At 41.4% G+C, this 22,093-nt stretch overlaps 1 protein-coding gene across 1 annotated transcript; it reads right to left on the reverse strand.

The window, feature by feature from the left end:
• Nucleotides 1-1,203: 1,203 nt before the first annotated feature.
• On the reverse strand, nucleotides 1,204-19,562 carry abhd3 (abhydrolase domain containing 3, phospholipase). The gene is made up of 9 exons (XM_033651538.2): nucleotides 19,270-19,562; nucleotides 17,016-17,179; nucleotides 14,886-15,068; nucleotides 13,586-13,631; nucleotides 9,239-9,351; nucleotides 6,963-7,136; nucleotides 6,512-6,560; nucleotides 6,255-6,420; nucleotides 1,204-4,719 (listed from the first exon to the last, which is right to left on the reverse strand). Exons 1-9 carry the CDS (start codon nucleotides 19,429-19,431, stop codon nucleotides 4,538-4,540), a joined length of 1,239 nt encoding a protein of 412 aa, XP_033507429.1. The 5' UTR covers nucleotides 19,432-19,562; the 3' UTR covers nucleotides 1,204-4,537.
• Nucleotides 19,563-22,093: the final 2,531 nt, after the last annotated feature.

The following is a 22,093-nucleotide window of genomic DNA, read 5'->3' on the forward strand; positions in this document are numbered from 1 at the left end:
AGAAATAAAGAGACAGAAAAAAGACAAAGAAAAAAACGAAGGACAAAAAAGACAGAAAGAAATAAAGAAAGACAGAAAGAAAGGACAAGAAAGACAGAAAGAAAGTCAGAAAGAAAGATGAAAAAGTCAGAATGAAAGACTGATAGAAAGAAATAAAGACAGAAATAAGAAAGACGGTCAGAAAGAAAGATGAAAACAGAATGAAAGACAGACACACAGAAAAAAGAAAGACAAAAAGAAATGAAGGACAAAAAAGACAGAAAGAAATAAAGAAAGACAGAAAGAAAGGACAAAAAAGACAGAATGAAAGAAAGACAGAAAGACAGTCAGAAAGAAAGATGAAAACAGAATGAAAGACAGACACACAGAAAAAAGAAAGAAAGACAGAAAGAAACGAAGGACAAAAAAGACAGAATGAAAGAAAGACAGAAAGACAGAAAGAAAGATGAAAACAGAATGAAAGACAGACACACAGAAAAAAGAAAGAAAGACAGAAAGAAATGAAGGACAAAAAAGACAGAAATACAGAAAAAAGAAAGAAAGAAATATAGGAAGGACAAGAAAGAAATAAAGATAGAAAAAAGAAAGACAAATAGAAAGAAAGAAAAACGACAAAGAACTGAAGACAGTGAAAAAATACAGAAAGGAAGAAAGATAGAAAGAAAGAGACAAAAAGAAAGAAAGCAAGAAAGACAGAAAGACAGTCAGAAAGAAAGAAAGAAACAAAGGACAAAAAAGACAGAATTAAAGAAAGACTGATAGAAAGAAATAAAGACAGAAAAAAGAACGACACAGCAAGAAAGAAAGAAAGTCAGAAAGAAAGATGAAAACAGAATGAAAGACAAACAGACACAGAAAAAAGAAAGAAAGACATCAAGAAACAAAGGACAAAAAAGACAGAAAAAAGAAAGAAAGAAATATAGGAAGGACAAGAAATAAATAAAGATAGAAAAAAGAAAGACAAATAGACAGAAAAAAGACAAAGAACTGAAGACAGTGAAAAAAGACAGAAAGGAAGAAAGATAGAAAGAAAAAGAGAGACAAAAAGAAAGAAAGCAAGAAAGACAAAGAAAGAAAGAAAGTGCTGACAAAAGACAAACCCAGTGAGTTATTCTAACCTGCAGCTCACGGTCAGTGGAGCAGTCCAATAAACTGCTGAGAAAACGCATGAGAAGCAGAATGAGGAGACGCAGCAGACGAATGGACCGAGACTGTTTAATAATTTATTAAATACAGCATATTACACTCATGGTGATAATGTGCATATACTGGTAATTATACTACAGAGACCATTTTTTAATTTAAAATCTTATTGCTGCACACATTTTTTCTTCTTCTTTTAATGTAGTGTACAAAATGAAATGCAGCATCTATATGAAAAACAACCAAACATGTCCTTTGTGCTACAGAAGTGGTGTTAAGGTGCAGGACATGATGACACTGATGAGACACATGCTACTCAATGGACAACTTGGCAGAACAAAAAGACACCAAAATTCCACAGGAACAGGAAGTCAAAAATCCCTTGTGCGGTGCATTACTGAAAGCCTGGCTGCCACGCCGGATCTGATCGTTTCATCGACGCCAACTCATACACGGTAGCCAGCCCCTCGATCATTGTTGGCGAAACAGAACCAGAAGCGACTGACAACCAGGTTTCTTACCAATACTTTGCATAAAGCAACATCCAGCACTTCAAACAGCCAAATATGTACACTCTCCGTCGTCCTGTGTGCATTACTTCATTCACATTACTGTATCTAGCACCCTCGCACTTACTTACAGAACTAACCACCGACATTTTCACAAAGAAAACCTCATGGAATTCATATACTGCTCTGTCTGGCCTTTGGGATATACTTTCATATATCGAATGAAACGAAGTGCCTGGCATTAAGGAATTAGAGGCATGGTAGTATCAACTAAAATAGTGCAATTTCACATTCCTTGTCATTAATGAATTATTCTCCGTATAATACATTTGTAGAACTATTTGGTGTGCGTAAAGGTAGAATGTGTGAACATAAAAGTGCATGCAGAAGGTTAATGGAAGGAGAAGATTGACATTTTGGGGAATATGCTCATTTGCGTTGCAGAGAGCTGGATGAGAAGATTGACACCGCTCTCACGTCTGTACAATAAATATGAGACTCTATCTTAGCATATAAAGACTGGAGGCAGAGGGAAACAGCTCAGCTCTGGGGTTAAAAAAAAATCTGTTTGTAGGTGGATTTTCTCATTCATTCACTTTCCATAACCGCTTATCCTGTTAAGGGTCGCGGGGGGGCTGGAGCCTATCCCAGCTGACGTTGGGGAGAGGCAGGGTTCACCCTGGACAGGTCACCAGACTATCACAGGGCTGACACACAGAGACAGACAACCACTCACGCTTATAGTCAACAACTGACTGAGAACCCGAAGAAAACCAACGCTGACTCGGGGAGAACATGCAAACTCTGCACAGAAGTTCGAACCCGGAACTCTCTTGCTGTGAGGTGACAACGCTAACCACTGCACCAGAATGCAGAATCTGAAGGCAAGTGTTCGGGTTTCTGTTCATAGTCAAGAGTAGTATCAAACAATCGCGTGTTAAGAGGCTTTTGGTTGCATGTAGGTAAACAGAGCACATGAAGAACAAAAGGTGGGCAGGAGGTGGAATGCACTGGCCAAAGTGCATCCATCCATCTATCGAAACTCATCGGCCACTGTCTGACAGGGATTTACCTTTTTAAAAAATCTATCTGCATTCATATTCACATATCTGTTTATAGAGATCATCCATTTTAACTTTTAAAGTCAAAAGGCACAGAGACAATTTTACATGCCTTCATCTCTTCACACCTCGATCACTGCAACGGCCTCTTTTCTTGCCTGATTTAAAAATCTATTACTCGACTCCAGACTGTACAGGATTCAGCTGCCAGGCTTTAAACCAGAGTCAAGAGACGTGATCACATCACTCCAGTTTTAGCCTCTTCACACTGACTGACTGGTATGTTTTAGAATAGATTTTAAAATTTTACTGATTACTTTTAAGGCTCTTCATGGTCTCTCTCCCAGATATATCTCCGATCTCTTAGTGCCGTACATGCCAGGACGTACTTTGAGGCGTTTGCTGTCAGGGCCCCGAGGCTCTTGAACAGTCTGTCCGAGTCAGTGATCTGTTTTAAGTCCCTTCTTAAAACAGACTTTTATCGGAGGGCCTTTTCTGATTTTACTCGAATTTTATTTTCATTTAAACTGTCTTTTATTTCCTCTGTTTTTATACACCAAGTATAAGTGTTTTTATCAGTTCTTTTAAAAATTGTTGTTTTCATGTCCTTAATATTAAAATAATAAATAAATAAAATAAATTATCATTGCTCAACTCTAACTCCATTCTCCATTGGTAATTGGACAGTAAACAATGGCCGGCGCACGGAGGACAAAGTCTTGGTACTGATCCAACTATATTAGCAGATATATTTTCCAGATATCCACTGGCTACACCCCGGAAATATTGGCTGTTTCCCCCAGAGGCTAAATCATGATGAGCGCATGGATTGCCAGATTGCCTTTAGACAGAGCCAAGCTAGCTGTGTCCCCTGGTTCTAGTCTTTATGCTAAGCTAAGCTGCCATGAAAGTGGTATCAACCTTCTTATCTAACTTTCCGCAAGAAAGCAGATGTGCGTTTTTCCCAAAATATAAAACTATTACTTTAAAGAAAAAAAAACAACTGTATGTCAATAACATCTACCTTTAAACAAGGAAAACACAAACTAAATGAGACTGATTGACAAAGCAAATTTACACAGGAAGTTATGAGTAAATAAAGAAAATCCCTGAGGGCTAAAATCCTACTGTTATAAGTACTACAGGTTCATGAACAGAGATGATTGGAGTTTCATGTACAGTACTTGTGTTAACTTCAAAAGAACATTATTGCACAAGGTAACTGCAGAATTCTTTAGCTAGCTAATGCAACTAAACAAGATGGGCACAGATTCAGCTTTTCAACAGTGACATGAACAGCTATGCTCGTTTTTTTTTTCTCCAATAAGCATACCACTGAGAGCATGATTACATACAATGACCTGTTAACTGCATGGAATAAATAAATGAACGTTGAACGCAACACAAACGCTGCATTCATTAAGATGTGCCCTTCAAATGAGAAAGAACATTTTTTGTTTTTTGCTTGCGGCGGGAGGAAGAATGGGACGGAAGGACGAAGGGCAAAGATAAAATAAAGTCAATGGAAGGAAGGAAATAGGTAGAACGGGATTAGGTAGAGAGGGAAGGAATAGAGGATGGATGGAATGCAGAAAGGAGGAACGAAGGGCAAATGTGACAGACGGTAAAAGGTCAATGAAATGGGTGAAGAAAGAAAAACGAGGATGTATTGAATAAAAATGAAAGGAAAAAAACATGGAATGCAGTAAGTAAAGATGGATGGCAAAAATGAAAGAAAACATTAAAGGAAGGAAGGAAAGAAAGAAGAAAGGCATACGAGAGAGAGGAAGTAAAAGTAGAGGAACACTTTGTTAAGTTCTCTTATCACGAGAGGTCTTGGAGTCCGCTGCCTTTTTCGATGACCGCCTTAGCAAACTGCTTGAAGACTCGGTCCATGTAAGTGCTCTGTCGAGGCCATAGGCCTTCGAGGAAACCAATATGGCCGCCGTGGCAGGTAATGAGCAGGGCCAGGTTGGGGTTCTGCTTCACTGCCTCCACTGGAATGGCTGTAAAAGAAGCAAAAGATTCAGGTGCTGTTTTCTTCTTCGTGGATTAGATTCTAAGGTACCCAACTCCAGTGGAGTCAGCTTTGGCTGTTCAATACTGCAAATATTCAACTATTCATTCCTATTTTCCCATGTTGAGCTTGAGAGTTTGAACAGGGTTCAGCAGGATGTTCAGGGTGACACTGAAGTTCACGTAAAAAAGTCAAGTTAACCCTCACAGGTACTGCATGCTAACTATGTTATCAACGGATTGGAAATGTGCAACAACACTTGATATTAAACAAAAGCCAAAGACTGAATTGAAGTTGCTGTGAGCTGTGAATTGGTAGAAGATTCGGTTTCGTAGCCTAGCCTGACTGGACAAAGGTCCCGTTTATACGACAACAATTCACCTGAAAAGGGTAAACTTTAGTTGCGTTTTGGCCGATCGTTTACAGAACAGTGGCGTTTTGGGTGCCTGAAAACGCAACGTTTTGAAAAGGGGTTCCAGAAAATGGAAATGGCAGCGTCTCCGTTGTCATGTAAACATGCAATAAGCAGTTCCTCTGAAAACGGAGACTTTTCGCACATGCTCATTACGGTTCCAGTCACTAGGCATGTGCGAGAAAGTCGACCATCACAACAACAATGCCAAGCTCTGTTTGTGCTGCTCACACTGTTGATTTTATCAACACTTCTCCAACAAAGTGTAGATCTACTGTGGCAACTCCACCTCATAGCGGTCCTCTCCGCTCCTCTTACCCACACTTGAGCACCCGTTCTGGGATACACAGTGTGGGCCCGCCCGGCCTGAGGACTGCGGAGGTCAGGCCGGGTGAGCCCACACTGTGTATCCCAGAACGGGTGCTCAAGTGTGGGTAAGAGGAGTGGAGAGGACCGGCAATGGTAATGTATAGTTACCTGGGCTTCATCAATCAAATTACGTGTTACTACCCAACACTGATTATAACTATTTAATAAGAAAGTAGTATTTGGGTATAGCAAAAAACAACAAAAAATCTTCAGGTTGCAGCCTCCGACTGAAAATTAAACGGTCCTATAACTGGTCCTGAAACTGCAGCTTTACTTTACTCGATTTTGCGATAATTTCAATAACGTCGTCATATAAACGGATGTTTTCTAAAACGCAAAGGACAGACTTTTCCGTTTTTTAGAGAAACCGTTGTCGTCTAAACAGGGCCAAAGCCTCTCTTCCTCCTGGCAGCTGCCTCCTTCTCACTTGGACTCACCCTGAGTCTGTGCCTGCAGCTGCCTGAACTGGAGGGCAGCGTGAAAGCGAAGAGTGCTCACTCTGCAGCTAAATGTGGGGACCAAAACATCCCTAGATGTACACCACACACTGACGCAACCAAAAAAAAAAAAAAAAAAACACACAACTGCTCGACTTGAAGAATCTCAGTCGACTGAGGGGTCTCCAACCTCTGATTTGAATCTCTGACTTTGAGGGGGCAGTCATGCTAGATTCTCGATGCCACCATATTAGGAGTGCCAGTAAAGTCAGATTGCACAGAAAAGCTGAGGTTGCTGGGACTCACCGTGAGATGGGGAAAAGACATCATCAGCGGCGTTCAGACACAGCATTGGCACCTGCACAGATTTCAGCCTGTGGACAGGACTGGCATCATGGTAGTAGTCATCATTGGTAGGATAACCAAACATTATGGAGGTGAACCTCTCGTCAAACTCACGAATGGTCTTTGCCTGTAAGGAGCGAGTTAAGGGATTCAATTTTGGCTACTTTGTTTAACTATAATAGCATTTATGGCAAAGTTTCGCTAAAAATAATCCCGACCTTCATGACATGATCGATGTCGTAACACTTTTCAAGCACTGGTCTGTGTCTGCGGGGGAGATTGAAAATAAAAGTGTCACTGACTAATGTTAGGTGAAATGATTTGTATCTCAATATGTCCCTCGAAAACGCTGACAAGGCTGTAACAACATAATGAAACAACAATGGAGCTCAACTTTCAAAGTAGTATTACAAAAGCATTACTTTGCATTGACATCATACACAGATTGAAATATATCGAAGGTATTTTCTAATATACTTTGTTCGTCAGATAACAAATAAAAAAATACACCAGCAGTCAAGTGTTTTTGCCAGGAACTGCAAAAAGCAAACCTTTGATGAACACATAGAAATAAATACGTAAAACCCAGTTCGAGCTCCCGAGATGTTCAGCCTCTAGCACTAGCAGTGAGTTAGCGGCTGCGTTAATCCCGCTGTGGCCCCGGCTGACCTGTGCACAGAGGCTTGTAGGCAGCTGGTGAGGTAGGAGTTGAAGAGGAAGCGGTCCAGGGGTTTTTCCAGTGAAGCGGTGCACTCAAACACATCCCAGCCTGCTGAGAAGACGACGACCCCCCTCAGACAGGTCTCCCGGCCCTTGCGACCCAAGTAGTTGGCAAGCATCATCCTGAACATGGAGGGAGGGTGAGAGGAAGGGACAGATGGGGGGAAAACAGGGATTGGAACATGTTCCATTTCTGACCAATCCTTCACTTCATGGGATTAATGCAGTGCAGTATAAAAACACCTTCTTTGGCATGCTGCACTGAACCACCGGGACCATGATAAAGCACTGAATATAGCCTAAACAATACTGGGTTTCTGAGGCCAATACCCAAAATAATAATGAAAAAAAATTGAAATGAAATTCTAATATCAGGTATTTTCACTTCTATAAACCCATACGAATTGTGACAGTAGAATATTTATAGCAAACCCCAAACTGTATGCTGCACAGAGAGAAAGTTAGACCCACTAGAATTACATCTTCTGCCTATCTTGTCCTTCAGGTGACATTTTGCATAAACTAATCACAAATAAGCTGAATTAGAGAATGTGAGTGAGTTCTGAGTAGTTTCCTAATGCTGGATTATGTTAAATCAGGGGATTTCTGGGCATTGCAGTTCACATCTTCTAGTTGCAAGTTGCCACTGAGTCACCAACTGAAGTGTGTAGTTGTCTTGTAAAGCTTCGAAGGTTCAGTAGGTAACTTATATAAAAATAACAGTTTTGTCATATTTGCTGTCGCTATATCTGGACTGTAGTACATGAGACAGATAATCTGTGAAAATGAATCATGTTCCTCTGGCTCCTCGTAGTGATCCTAATGGCATTTGCAAGAGTCCGCCACGCCTGAACGAAAACAACCAATCAGAGGCAGGAGGAGTCTTTTAGGATGTGCACATGCTGCATCTTTAACCGCCTTGTAAAACATGAGGTCGGGCGCTAGGTGTTATTTTTGTGTCTTTTTTGAGCCAGCTTTTAAGAGCGCAGCGGCAGGTTGTGTCTGAGTTTGCAAAGCAACCTTAACAAGCACCACATCGTAGCCTATCTACCTGAAATCCTGAGTGCAGAGCTGATCTTTTTCCAGGTGCTATTTGCGTGTAGGTCTATTGTGTGTGACCAGCCTCCCTTACTTCGGAATGGGAGTCTGGGGACATTCGTCTTTCGTTTTGTAATAGAAATGGGCGGGGATATCCAGACCATGTGACGGCGTTGCCATAGGTACGGCACGTGTGTTACATGTAACAGAGACGTTGCAGCTCTGCAATATAGCTGAATCAAATGAAATCATATCCATTTTAATCTCTTCTTGCGATGCACTGAACACTTCCTTTTCTGTTGTACTACGGACAACAATTTGGGGAACAGCAATTCCGGTGTATGCGGGTGTAAGGCAAAGCTAATCAGCCGTTGGTCGAGGAAGTACACGGATTTGGATCCAATCACATCACTGCTGCTGGGAGCCAGCATTATTAGCACTATTATCTATTACAACTTTCCTATGGGAATGTCCACAGACGACAGAGTCAGCCAGCGTGCTGACGTCATCGGCGTCTGTGTAAGAGACTAATCGTCTGTGGGACAGATGAAAAGCTTTGGCAGCCCTGCACCAAAATGATCGACTTTTCCAAATTTACCACAGACTGATATTTACAGAAGAAGGGAAAGACATCTGTAAGCTGTGATTGGTTGATCCTCACACATGCGCTGCGCACTGCTGCGTTCCAAAAGCTGAACTCACGCAGCAGTTGCTGAAAAATAGGCGCTTGGGAACACGTGCACCTCAACGGTGTCGCTCTAGCGTTTGAGTGCACCTGCCACACGTCCTCATTGAAAACAATGAATTTGAGCACACAAAAAACGCAGCATGTGTAAGGCAGCTGTCAATCACTTCTTATGCACATTCTTTGCTTCCAACAATAGAAGAAGACCAAGGCCAAAAAGCTTGCTTTGAATTTAACTTTTACAGGAGCAGGCCGGCATCGTTCCTGATTGGTTGTTTTCATTCAGGTGCGGTGCATTCTTGCAAATGCCATTAGAGGCGCCAGGAGAAGTCAGAGGAACATGATTTGCCGCAGATTTTCTATTAAGATTTAGTTACATTTTCAGCACATATGAGAAAAGGTTATTTTTTATACCAGCTGTGGCTTTAAGTCTGAGATTTGTTAGCAGCGTCACCGCCAGTACTGAAATATCCAGTCAGCTGTTAGTGAGCGGCTTCATTACCCGCCCATTGATACTCCAGCAGCCATGATTGGAGCAGCTTCATTCGTCCTTTGGATGTGCTCAATAACAGTCTCCAGATCCTCTGTGTTGGCTGCACAGTAGGTCCTCGGGGTCTGGGTGAGACAGTAAGACAACAGAGTCTATGTTAAATGTTAATGGCTGCAAACATTGCACTGCATTTTCAATTAACTTGCTGCTTTATGCTTTTGTACCACATTGGGTGAATATTAAAAAACTAACTGTAAAAATCTTTGGCGAATACGACATAACATACAGTAGACATGTTTGAGACACAAAGATACGACACATACAGTAGATAAAGACAGACATGCACATGTAGACACAAAGAGCTTACAGATTAATGTGTACCAGACAGTCTCCCTGGGTAACACCAGGACCTTTGTTATTTACAGGGACAGATAGCAGCAAAGGAAGCAGACATATAGACTCTATCTCTGTTGCTACACACGTGCCATTTTCAGCTCGTGGTATTTTCCATCTTTTGGGAGGATCAGTTTTTGTTATGTGCTGGTGGTGTACAGTAATGCAACGTGTTTTAACAGAAGTCAATCAAAATTTAAGGCGAATCAAACTAGAGCTGAAATAATTGGTTGATAAACAGATTAGTCGATGTACAGAAAATAAATCTGCAACTATCTTGATGGCCGATGAATCATTTCAGTCTTTCTTTTTAACCAAAACTGCCAAATATTTACTGATTCTAGCTTCTCAGTTGCAAATACTTTATGTTTTTCTTAGTCTTGTGCATTAAGCTGAATATCTTTGGGTTTGGGACTGTTGTTCAGACAAAACAAGATATTTAAACATCTAGCATCTACAACATCCAGCAGGGACTGAACTCCTTTATGATTCCTTGAACCTACGTTGCACAAAGGCTGCCATCCCAGTCATAAAGTAGAAGGGATCACAGTGTCAATGTTTCTAACACTGAACACTGCCTGGTGCAGACTGGCTCCCCGGCAGCTGCACCAGCTCCATTGCTTTAATGGATGAAGGATTGGCTTTCTACGCAAGGGATTGTGGGTTTAAGTCCTATGAGGAGTATGTAGCAGAGTGGTGCAGAGAAAATGTACTGGGCTCATAACCATGAGGTTGATGGATAGAAACAATCCTCTGACATGTCATTAGTCTTTGGGTTTTGGTTGGACAAAACAAGATGATTGAAGACGTCACCTTGGGATCGCAACAATAATCGTTAGGTGTAACCCTGAGCTTCAAACAGCCAGTACAATTCACTATACCGCCTTTAAAATGCAAACAGCAATTATGCAGTTGGTAATTTCTGTTGTTATGACGATATGTTTTGCTCCAAGTTGTGTTTTACACTGTCAGAGGTGTGAGGTATCACCCCAGACATCCACCGCACTGCAGAAGTGAGGCCACACTCATTATAAATCAGTGAAGGTGTGGACGGAGGATTTATTTTTAAGTCTGTAACCTGCTGTATATAAATGGAATTGTTATTTTTGCCGGCACAAAAGAGTGAAATCTTTGTCTAATGTTGCAACAGTATATCATTATTATTTATTCAGGCTCTGATGCTGACGAACACTGAACACTGTTCTGTGATTTTTGGGAGAAGGGGGAGAATCCATTTCAACTTGAAACAGTTTGTCAGGCAGAGCAGGTTACTTAACATTACAAAACAAAACCAGCTCTAACTCAAAGGAGCCCATTTAACAAGTCCAACTTCTCAGGCTGCAGTTGACTCCTCAGCTCTCCAAGACCCTTCATTAAGATTCAAGCAGAAACACAGGCGAAGTAAATTCCTGTTTTCCTACTCTCTTACGGTTCCTCTAATCGGCCTGCACAACTTCTGGACTCCGCAGTGAAACAGCTAAACTTACAAACTGAATTATACTATGTAAAGATGTTTCAAAGAAAAATATAATACCAATAGTTGGGGTAAATATTTGAGCAGATTTAAAGTTCTGCAGTGCAAAGCTACTCCACAGGAAAGTGTAATGTAATTGGCTTTTTACGAGTTCTAGAAATAGGGCACTAGCACTCAGGACAGTCTTTGAGGCAGGGGGCATCTTTCACACAGCGGGTCATTCTAAACTAAAGCACTGGCCTATTTAAACAATGGACGATATTCACACTAAGTGGACACGGAGAAAACACTCACAGGAGCATACAAATGCTACATCATTTGCATAGAATATAGCACAATTCCCAAGTGAAATGAGGGAGAAAAGTCCCGTCTTACCCCCACCACTTGGTGCAGTGCCAAGGTTATTGAGTTTAAAATTCTTTTTTTTTAAATCAGTGGACAGCTGAGCCAACTAAATTCTGGCTATGACCTAGAATACAGGTTTGAATCAAACTGACACTGGACACTTTAGTGTCACTTTTACCCTTTTTTTATGCAGCTGAGACAGAATACGACAAAGACAACAGCAGGTCACAGATCAGCAACTGATTCAGATTTACATCCACTAAGAGGAACATTAGATTGATTGTGGGCAATCCCTGCCTGTAATGAAACACCATTTGTGCCATGAATGAGATCTCTGTATGGTGGCGAAGTGGTATGATTAGATCAGGGTGACACAGGCGTCCGTAAAGAGCATGCCTCTGTTCCAAAGACGTGCAGAGAGAGAAGGGGAGACATAAAACACAGCAGGCACGTTATGCGCTATCAGAGCTCGGGCCCATTTTGTTGGCTAAATATACCCGGGTGTAAGAGGACAGATTAAGCCAGGTGTCAGAACAGCACGTGCTTGATGAGGTCATATTTCTGTGGATCGGCATTAAAATACAGTATCTGTCTGCAACTTAATCCCTGCTGTGCAACAACATTGTCTGTGCAGCATCCGCTTAGGCTCCCTGTGGGCTCTATGACACGTGTGGAATAGACGTGCTCTGCGCTGGATGAAGCAGTGAAAAGGACAACTCCACGGGGAAGCTGTCACACTGACAAATGGAAAAACCAACTGGCCCTCATCCTTTTTATCCTGTATACATGTCTGTCTTTTGAATATGGACAAGACAACTGTAGACATGAAATATCAAAGAATAACAGGCTGAAAACAAGCAGCAACCTTGGACACGGGAATGTCCAAAAACTGCAGTTCCTCTAATGGCCACTTGGGGCTGGCTGCAAAAGTGAGTCAGTCCTCACATGCCTAACGTTGCAATGCCAAACTTCGCAGCAGAAATTAACATGTTCACAGCGTGGTACAGTAAAGGTTTGGTCTCTTAAACTAATTTCACCTTTCATGACAACTGGAGTGGCGTGAATTTTTTAATAACTCACCCGTTTACATTTTATTAGGGCTTTAAGTTATGCATAATTAACGACATGGCCCCTCTGAGTGAAAGTTGGGTGCTGTCTGTAACAAGTCTCTACCAAAGCAACAATGTTAATCAGGCAATGTAACCATGGCGTAACCCCGGATTCAAAGAGTATTGGCGTAGCTGTAGCTGTCGTTATTTCAGCATGTTTTCAGTTAATTAAAGTTAATTGTAATATTTTGCTCACCTGAAAAAGTCTTGTTCGGAGTTTAGTTTTAATAAAAGACCCTCTAAGGGTCACATCCTAGAAACACCCCTGCATTCAGCAAAGGCTGAAAATACGCAAGTTGAGTATCTCTGCCCAAAGAAGTCAGATGTTCAATTTTCCAGTGTGTACATTTTGTTTTATCGGTTTTAAGCCTGTTTTTTGGAAGTGGAAAATAGTATTAGCATAAGCATTATTGCAGTTAACCACAGACCATTAATGCACCATGCTAACCAAGGTAGCAGTTATCATTACGCCTCGTTTCCACTTACGTATGTGACTGGTGTCTGTAGATCTGTAAATATACGGCTGATGCTTCTAGTGTCCAACGCAAGCAAGTGCATTTCTTTACGTATGGATAGACACCTGATAGAAACTACATGTGGCTGTGGAGGAGAGGCTAATTTTTTCTGTTTTTCAGCATCCAGTAGTTTGGATATCCGTTTTCGACAATCAACACAGGCATCTGAACTGAAGGAAATAGCCAGTTAGCCAGTTAGCAGCCTGTTAGCTAAGTTAGCACACTGTCATAAAATACTTAAAATACTCGCAGAAAATTCCGGGCCGAAATATTACAAAGGAGAGGAGCATAGGAATGAATGGATTGCGGTTGCCTCGTCTCCGTACACATATGTAAGTGGAAACAAGGCGTTAGGGTTCATCCAAAAATGGTCACTCCAAAGATCCAAGTTTCCACTGCCAAAATGCCAAACTCAAGGCTTCAAAATGGGAGTCCACAAACAAATGGGTAATGTCACGGTGGCTACGTCCATCATTTTTATACCTTCTCTGGTTAAAAACTATGACACAGGTTAGATACTTACCAGCAGCGTTTCACCAGAAACTCCTCTGTTGTTGAAAACCACGCATCTGAAATACACAAAAACGGGTACTAAATTATTACAGTCTCAGACGTGAGTCCTTTAACCACTTTATATATTGACTGTAGCTAAAACAAGTTCAGATAGAGATGAAACAATTAATGGTGGTCGATCAACAGAAAATAAATCAGCAACTTGTATTTTCTGCTTTACTTTCATATATAATTACAAACTGCATATCTTTGTGTTTCTGACTCATGGACAGACAAAACAAGCAATTTGAATATATGTTGCTCAAGAAAATAAATGACAAGTTTGAGTTTGCTTTTTAATCAAAAGCATGCATACAAGGAAGGAAACATTTACGAGCTCTGTTGAGCTTACGCTTGTTTTTTTGTTGTCACTACAGGTTACCGACCTCCATGTTCAAGGAGCACGATGGCCCAAATTCCTTTAAACAAATGTTCCTTACTTAAAAAAAAACAAAACACTGAAGTGGGGAATATGATGAGATGTGCAGAGAGGCACAGCCGTGTGAAGAGCATTCTGTTTGTACTGTGGAGCAAAGGCATCAGCATCCCTCCTCTCATCTGTTATCTGGAGTCAGAACTGCTGTTTTGGTCGGCGTAACTCAGAAGCAGGGTGGGGCTAGATGGGGTGTTGGGCAGGAGGACAGAGAGGTGTGTGTGTGTGGGTATGTGTGTGTGTGTGTGTGTGTGTGTGTATGTGGGAGGTTGCTTAAACACACACTGCAGCACAGACTCGGAAGCTGGTCTGAGCTAAGCTGCAAAGCTTGTACCGGGATAAGCTGTAATTCATTAAGCTACACAGACAGGGGTGAGGGGTGGAAGATGCTGAGTTTGCCGGCTCTCTTCCCATGCCTTCCCAAATCTGGGTGAAAGAATGAGTGCAGAGACACGGAGAAAGGGCCTATTGGAGAGGGAAAAGGGGGGGAAAAACTGCCTCACTCTGCAACTCTTCGAGCCTGTGCTACGTTTGGCTATTTACAAAAAAGCAGCCCTTGACACAGAGCTTAGCTGCCCACTTTTATTTGTTCACCTTAAATAACCGCAAGTCCCTGGCATTCATGCACCCATTATATAAAAGTTACAAAATATTCCCAAAGTAGGTGTCAGGTTTTATGTTTTAATCAATATTGGTGTGGTACTCTGATTTTGACTGGATGCTAGATGAATGGTGAATCGTAGCATAAGGCACAGAGAGTGTCAGTTGTGTGATTTAGTGCCCTGAATATGTGCTCAGCGCTGGACCGCCGCCAGGTTATCCAGCCAAGACCACCCACCTATAGCCCAGATCCCGGCTCTGTTGGACCATGTGCAGGATGTAGGACTCTCGGCTGGTGCCGGTCAGACCGGGAAGGAGGAGGACTGTGGGCCTAGTGGCCGGGTCGGGATGAGAGAGGCTCTCGTCGTTGTCAAACCAATCCAAAGAGATCTGTCCTCCATCTGCTGCCTTAATAAGCTCACTGCAGAGACAAGCGAGACACGCAACTCAGCAATGAGGATCGTTCTGAATATTACCCTCTGCCTGTATCTCTATGTATCTATTTATATGTCTCATTCAAACACGTGTAAACACTCAAGCACACACAGGACAACACTGATATGATCTGCTCACTGAGTGGCCTTTAAAAACTGTTAACATTTTCTAGTTTTAATCTTTGCACAATTAAAATGTTCTGTTCAGTTGCAGGTAAAGTGACTACTTCATTGTATCCGTCACAAGCACTCCCAAAGGGGAATTGGAGATGTGAGTAGAATGCTCACTTACAGCTGCCTCATTTCCCCTGTGATTATCTTGTCAGTGTACTTTGCAACACACAGCAAGTTAAGATAAGGAGGAGGGCACTGCACCACTGGGTTGTTATAGTCAATCAATTTCTGGGCTATACAACCCTAGCCTGGCAGATGAGGTCATTTAGTCCCAGTGCTAGTGCATTTTAAAACCTGCACTGCACACACACACCGCGGCCAGTGAGCCAACTTGGCTGGCCGGCGGTAAAGACATCAGCATGAAATTACAGAACCTCCATGAAATATGCACCTGAAGCTAGACTTTAAAGTCAGCGAGGGCCAATCCAGAATGACCAGCACACAGAGTGGGAGGAGACCCGCTGCTAATCCTGCGCTCGGACAATGAGATGAGTGGAATTTCACCCTGACAGCCGACGACAAATAGGACAGTTTTCACAGTGTCCGTCCTTGGGGCAACCTTGAGTAACTTCATTATGGAGGTGGGGCGTCCTGTTGTCCCCGGAGGAAATGTGATAATAATTTCAGTGAATGTGACCACCAGTCTTACGGTGCAAAATAACACACAGCTGGACTAAGGTGAATACAGTCCCTTTGCATGATGGGAATATTTGTCTCCTTGACAAAGGAGACCATCAAGAGCAGAGGCAGTGTGAATGTTACTGGGACAGACAAATTATGCGACTAATAATTCAACTGAAGAACTAAAAACTGCCACAACAACAACAACAACAACAACAACAAACAACAACAATCACGATCCAATGTCTCAATATGATCAAGTGTATAAACAGGAAACACAACAAAACTCCAGTTAACAGATCCAGTATAGATTTATTCCAGCTTTGGCCGATACTGGTGATTTAACAGCGCCTATTTTCACTGATTTTTAAATAATCAATCTAAACTTTCATGTTAAGGTTGCAGTTAAGGTGTTACTTTCTCCAACCTAGCTGACAAACAACTCACACTCACCACACATAATACATGCACAAGTTATATTGTATACACACACACATACATCTAGCCCAAAACAAAGGCTATGGAAATTAAGGAATGTTTGAATACATGAAACACATTACATGAGAGTGTAACAATGAAAACTAAGTCTCTCTTAATTCATTTTAATCTCCTTTATGTCCGCAGTGGGCAAGGAATGCAGTGGCAATTAATCTTCGACAGAATGTACATTATCAAGGAGCAGGGCGGCAGGGCGGCAGGGCGGCCCGAGCCAGCATTGTGGCACAAAAGATCTCTTTTTCCTCTGAGCCTCCGAGTGTTGCCTAAGAACAAGACTCGGATTTGTTACTTGGATCTGCAGTTGTGAAACGAGTAAGCAAGAAATCAAGAAACACGCAACGGCAGTTTTTTCAGTGACCAATCTAGTTTCTGAAGTTTCTTAATAAAGCGTTTAACTGCATGAAAAGTTCTGCAGCAGCATTTAATTTCTCTAGAGTGTCACAATAAGAGAGCAAATGAAAATGCACCTGCACTGTACTATGTCAAAGGTGAACTCTCTAGTTTGCATGACTCAGGCTTATCTCATCATGGATATGTACTCTGGCCTTTGTATGACTTCAGATTCAGGTGAGGTGTGTCTGCTTGCACGGGGAATAAAGCTTGTGTGTTGTGTTATTATGTCAGTCATAGAGAGGACTTACTTTCTGTAGACAACTCCAGGTTTGGCTGTGACAAAGGGTCTCAGCAGAGTCTGGATGCGGCTCTCCCAGCACCAAAAGGTGGGGTAGTAGGTCTCTGACACTACCGGACATTGCTCCCTCAGAAAGTGGTAGAACTTCTTGCCCCCTGAGATGAGCTGTGGCTTCTGCAAAAGACAAGTGAATGAAGTGTTTGACTAAAAAGTTACTTGTGTTTTTTCATTATTGTGATGTTATATAACATGACTCAACTGGTCCATCACTGTAATAAAACACTAAGTCATGTTTTGTTACATCATTTTGTAAAAACTATCTGCATTAAAAAGGTTTGTAAATATAACTGGTGTAATTTAGGTGAAGTTGAGAATGAGGTTCACTCCTTGTTTCACTGACTTGTATATGAAGACATAAGGAATGTAAGATGACCTCTATCTATGTTGATTTCTTTTGGGTGAAAGGTCATGAAAAATTTGAGTTTTGTTTCAGAAAGGGAACCTCTTTGTGGCTCTTTGCCAGAGTATTCTGTTTCTAGACTGAGTAATTAAATAAAATGTACTTTTGATTGTTACATGAGGGCCAGGCACATGTACGTGTGCATGACACAAATAAAAATCAATGAATCACATAACTATTAGTCTTAAAAGTCAATTGCCTTAAAAGATTAGTAAATATAACCAGTAGTCTTAAGTTATGTTTACTTTATATCTAATTAAGTTCGCTTAAAATTCAGTACAGAACCACAGAACATATATGTATCCTAAGTCCATCACATGCAAAATCCTCTCTGTCATGATCAAGTTAAGTAACTTGCTTTACTTAAGTTGCAACACAAGTTATTTCAGTTGCGATTTTTACATTGCAGCAATTTCACAAAGTAAATAAAACTACATTTAAACAATCAGATATAAAGTTAACATAACTTCAGAGTAGGGCTGCAACTAATGATTATTTTCATTGTCGATTATTTCTTCGATTAGTCGACTAATCATTTTATCGAAAAATGTGTTAAAATGTTGGAAAATGTCAGTCTGTCTCTCCCAAATCCCAAAATGATGTCATCTAATGTCTTGTTTCGTACTCACGCCAAAGGGTCTCAGTTCACCGTCATGGGAGAGTGTGTAAAGCTGCCAATATTTGAACATAAGAAGCTGCAATAAGAGTATTTTGGGTACTTTTACAGTACTTTTCTATGAAAAATGACTCAAACCGATTAGTCGACGACTAAAATAGTCACTGATTATTTTAATAGTCGATTAGTCGTCAATTAGTCGACTAATCGTTGCCTTGCAGCCCTACTTCAGAGTGATAGTAATATTTAATCCCCTTTTTGAAGGCAATCAGTTCCCAAGATTTTACAGTGCACATCTCAAAACATACAAATGAGATGATTTCAGTTGTTGTGCATGATTAAAATGTCACAGAAAGCAAGGTTGAGACTAAAACACATCTGCATGCATCTGCATTTAAGGTCTCTACAATGCTAAATGATAATAACTCATGCATGCATGCATTAGCTCTGCATAACACATTATGGCATGGTGCTTTGTAAATTTAACAATATAGATTTGTTGCATAATTTATGCTATTAGCCACCCCTTTGTTTTAAATCATCCCACTGCAGGAAATGTTGGTCTGATGTTAATGTAGTTCATTTAATTGTAGTTTAATTCACACAGATTCAGTATGTACACCATATGTTTGTTGTTTTGTTATCTTGATGTTGAACTCATGCATAATAAACATATTAAACGGGTGATTTATTGTTACATAAAGCCAACAACGTGAGTCTCTGCCAGCTATCACAGGATGTCACCTGAACTCACCATGCATCACACACAGAGCCTGCAGCCGGCATCTCTAGCTAACACACACACAGTAACCGTTAATGTTAGCTTAGCTTAGTAAAAGCCGACATTAACTGTACCTGCTTCCGACGGATGGATGTGATGTAGTTACATAAGTGCAACACAATGGTGCAGATATGATTATTAATCAGTTAAATACGCTGGTTAATGCTGGTTAAATGTGCCTGACAGCCACCCCACATGTGTTAACGTTAGCCCACCGGCGGACAGATGCAGCCTAATCGAAACCTCCATCAGCAAAAGCACCGGTGGAGCATCATCATCACCCGCCTGGTGGTGATGATGATGCTCCACCTTGAAAAGCACACACAGCGGTTTGGCGTGCACACACACGGCTACGAGGCGAACAGCAGCCCCTTTAAACGCAGGTTATAAAGCATGAGGTTACTTACCTTCGCTACTGAGAGCAGATAGTAGCAGGTGTACGCTGCGCTAAAGCCCAGCACCAGAGACAGTCCCACTCCCGACCCGAACAGCCCAACTTTCACTTGATTTTCCAGATAATGCGACAGGTCCCGAGTCAAAATGTTGAAATTGAAGTCCAGCGAGATCATTGCAAGCTCCCTGTTTGCCTCTCGTTACTGCAAGGACAGCGGCCAGCTCGGGTGAAAGTCAGCTGTGTCTGCCTGCGAGCCCACTGTGTGAAGGAGACAGTCAAGGGGACCTGATGTGGGGATATATACCGAGTGTGTGTATGTGTGTGTGTGTGTGTCAGCGAGCGGTGGCGCTCTTTGACCAGCTATCAATGGAGCCGCTCAGTCAGTCGGTCCGGCTATCGCCCCCTGTAGGCCACAGGTATGAAGTGCACCATGCGGAGCTGCAGTTTCAGCATCATGAGCCTGGGAGTCATCATCCCCTTCAGTGGCATGTAACTCAGCCAAAAGACAATTAAATAGATATTTGCAATGACAGCATGAGCATCACTGAAAACATCCAGCTTTCTGAAAGATAATCACGGTGGCAGTCCACTGGAAAAATTGCATTCAAAGCCAGGAAGAGCAGGCAATTGCCCCAGGGGCTGCAGACCCACAGGGGGCCCAAACACTAGGTTCACCATGTGGCAATTAGACTGTGGTCATTTAATTAACTGGGATTGTGTTTGTTAGTACTGTATGCACCAATAAAGCACATTATAAACTGAAATGAAAGGCGCCTGAAGGCAACACCTGTAGCCTCTCAATCCCTAATCACAGGCTTCATCTTGTAGGAAAGGCCCATGAGTTAAAATCTATGTTTACCCCCTTTTTTAAAAATTTCATTTCATATTGGACTTAGATGGAGCATTTTACCAAGTGGATTTCTGCTTAATGCTTACACAGTGCACAGAATGAATGAATTAATTCTAGTTTACAGGCCACATACAGTCTGATTTGATCGCAGTTGGTCTGGACCAGTAAACCCACTGCATAATATCTTATAAATAACAAATAATAAACCATTTTTCCCCTTTTTTGGTTTAAAAAAGTACATTTTGATGATGCTAATCTGTGTATAAAACAGATGACAAACTGCCCGTGGTGTCATCAGACTGCTCACAGTCATTACATGTGTATTTTTCTGTACATTTCCACTCCTGTGTAGTACTCCTGACATCACCACACCAAGCTGTAAAAGGCCACTGAAGCAGCATACAAGAAGAAAGCTACTCAATGTTTAATTTACTCCTGAAACCTGGCACCTCTAAGCCTCCACAAGTGCATCACTATTAGGTGTGCAAGGTCATTGGACACTTAGGCGGGCTGGTTCTGGCCCCCGAGCCTTACATTTGACACCCCTGGTCAATGCTAATACAAGTCCACACAACACTACTGTAGTCTGATTTCAGAACTAGTCTATCCTAACCTTGTAAAGCATGTGCAGTAGGCTATCTGGCAAGTCCGATATTACCACAGATGCAAACTCTAGCTCAACAGCTGTGCATGACCCCATGACCAAACTGCACTTGAAAACATTTAAATGGAGTTAACATTTGAATTGTGAGGAGACGATCAATACAATCTTGCACAATTTGGTTCTAGATGAACATACAAGCAGCCTTGTTCAAAAGCACATGCCCTGTACACAGTGCTGTCAGTCCTTATAAGTTGCAGGTGATGGCAGGAAACGTCAGACTGATAGTAAATGAGCAGATACACTGCACACACTAGAGCTGAGTTGCTTCTTCTTTTAATGTAGTCTTCTTTGAAATGTTACAAACAATGTGTTTCACCCATGGCCTCATTAGGTTGAGGTTGAACCCGTATCTACTTGTTACTATAAATACAAGTGGCCTTGTTTGTCTCATCTTCTTGACTTTGGGGTCAGTGGCTATAAATCATTGCAGCATCCCTTAAGTATTTATTAATGGACTTAACGGTTTTCACTGAGTAATGCATCTGTAGCTTACATTTGTTTTTGTCTTGTTGTGCCACTGGAAAAATCACAGACAGATCAATTAGTAAATAATAAAAAAGAACATTCAGTATGCCAGTTAATGTATGGAAAACAGATAATAACTATATCAAGTATGATTCATTACATTGCCTTTAAATAAGAAAACACATATTCTCTTTACTAATAGCAGCTGGTGGCCTTTGACACACTCATGCTGCTACTGTTTCTTCTCTGTGGGCTGGATTTCATTTAAAGATGAGTATCTGAATTAATGTCAGCCTCCATCAGCTCAGACAGCTGTAATGATACCACAATAAATCTGTGTGCAGTATAAGCTGTATAGGCAATATATCTAGTAGGTGTATGATTTCATACGCAGAGGTGAATATATTCTTATGTATAAAGTATTAATTAGTTAATCAGTGTTGGTTTATATAGTGTAGCCTATATCCCTACGCCTGGACATAATACATGTACATTTTCTATGTAAATAATGTAGACAATTTAACCTTTGTTCCACAAAATAAACTGATTGTTTAATTGTGTTTAAATAACTGGTGTGTTTAACATTGCAAATTAAGGCATTTATAAAAGGTGGGTACGTTTAAATTATTGTTCTGATTAGGAACCAGTTTATTAGAGAATTTAAAAATATATCTGTGTGTATCTACATCATTAATTAGTATCTAAAATACTGATATTGTGTTTTTCTTCATACACAGCTGGACTGGGCTTACACTCGGCAGATGCGCACGCGCGCCGTGGGCCCGGACTCGTGCTTGTTTTCCAAGCCACGCATCTTCGGGCTTTGTCGTTTACCTCCGTAGCTAGTTGTTGCTCGTC

The sequence above is a fragment of the Epinephelus lanceolatus genome, chromosome 12, assembly GCF_041903045.1.
Source record: "Epinephelus lanceolatus isolate andai-2023 chromosome 12, ASM4190304v1, whole genome shotgun sequence".
In the NCBI taxonomy this organism is placed as follows: domain Eukaryota; kingdom Metazoa; phylum Chordata; class Actinopteri; order Perciformes; family Serranidae; genus Epinephelus; species Epinephelus lanceolatus.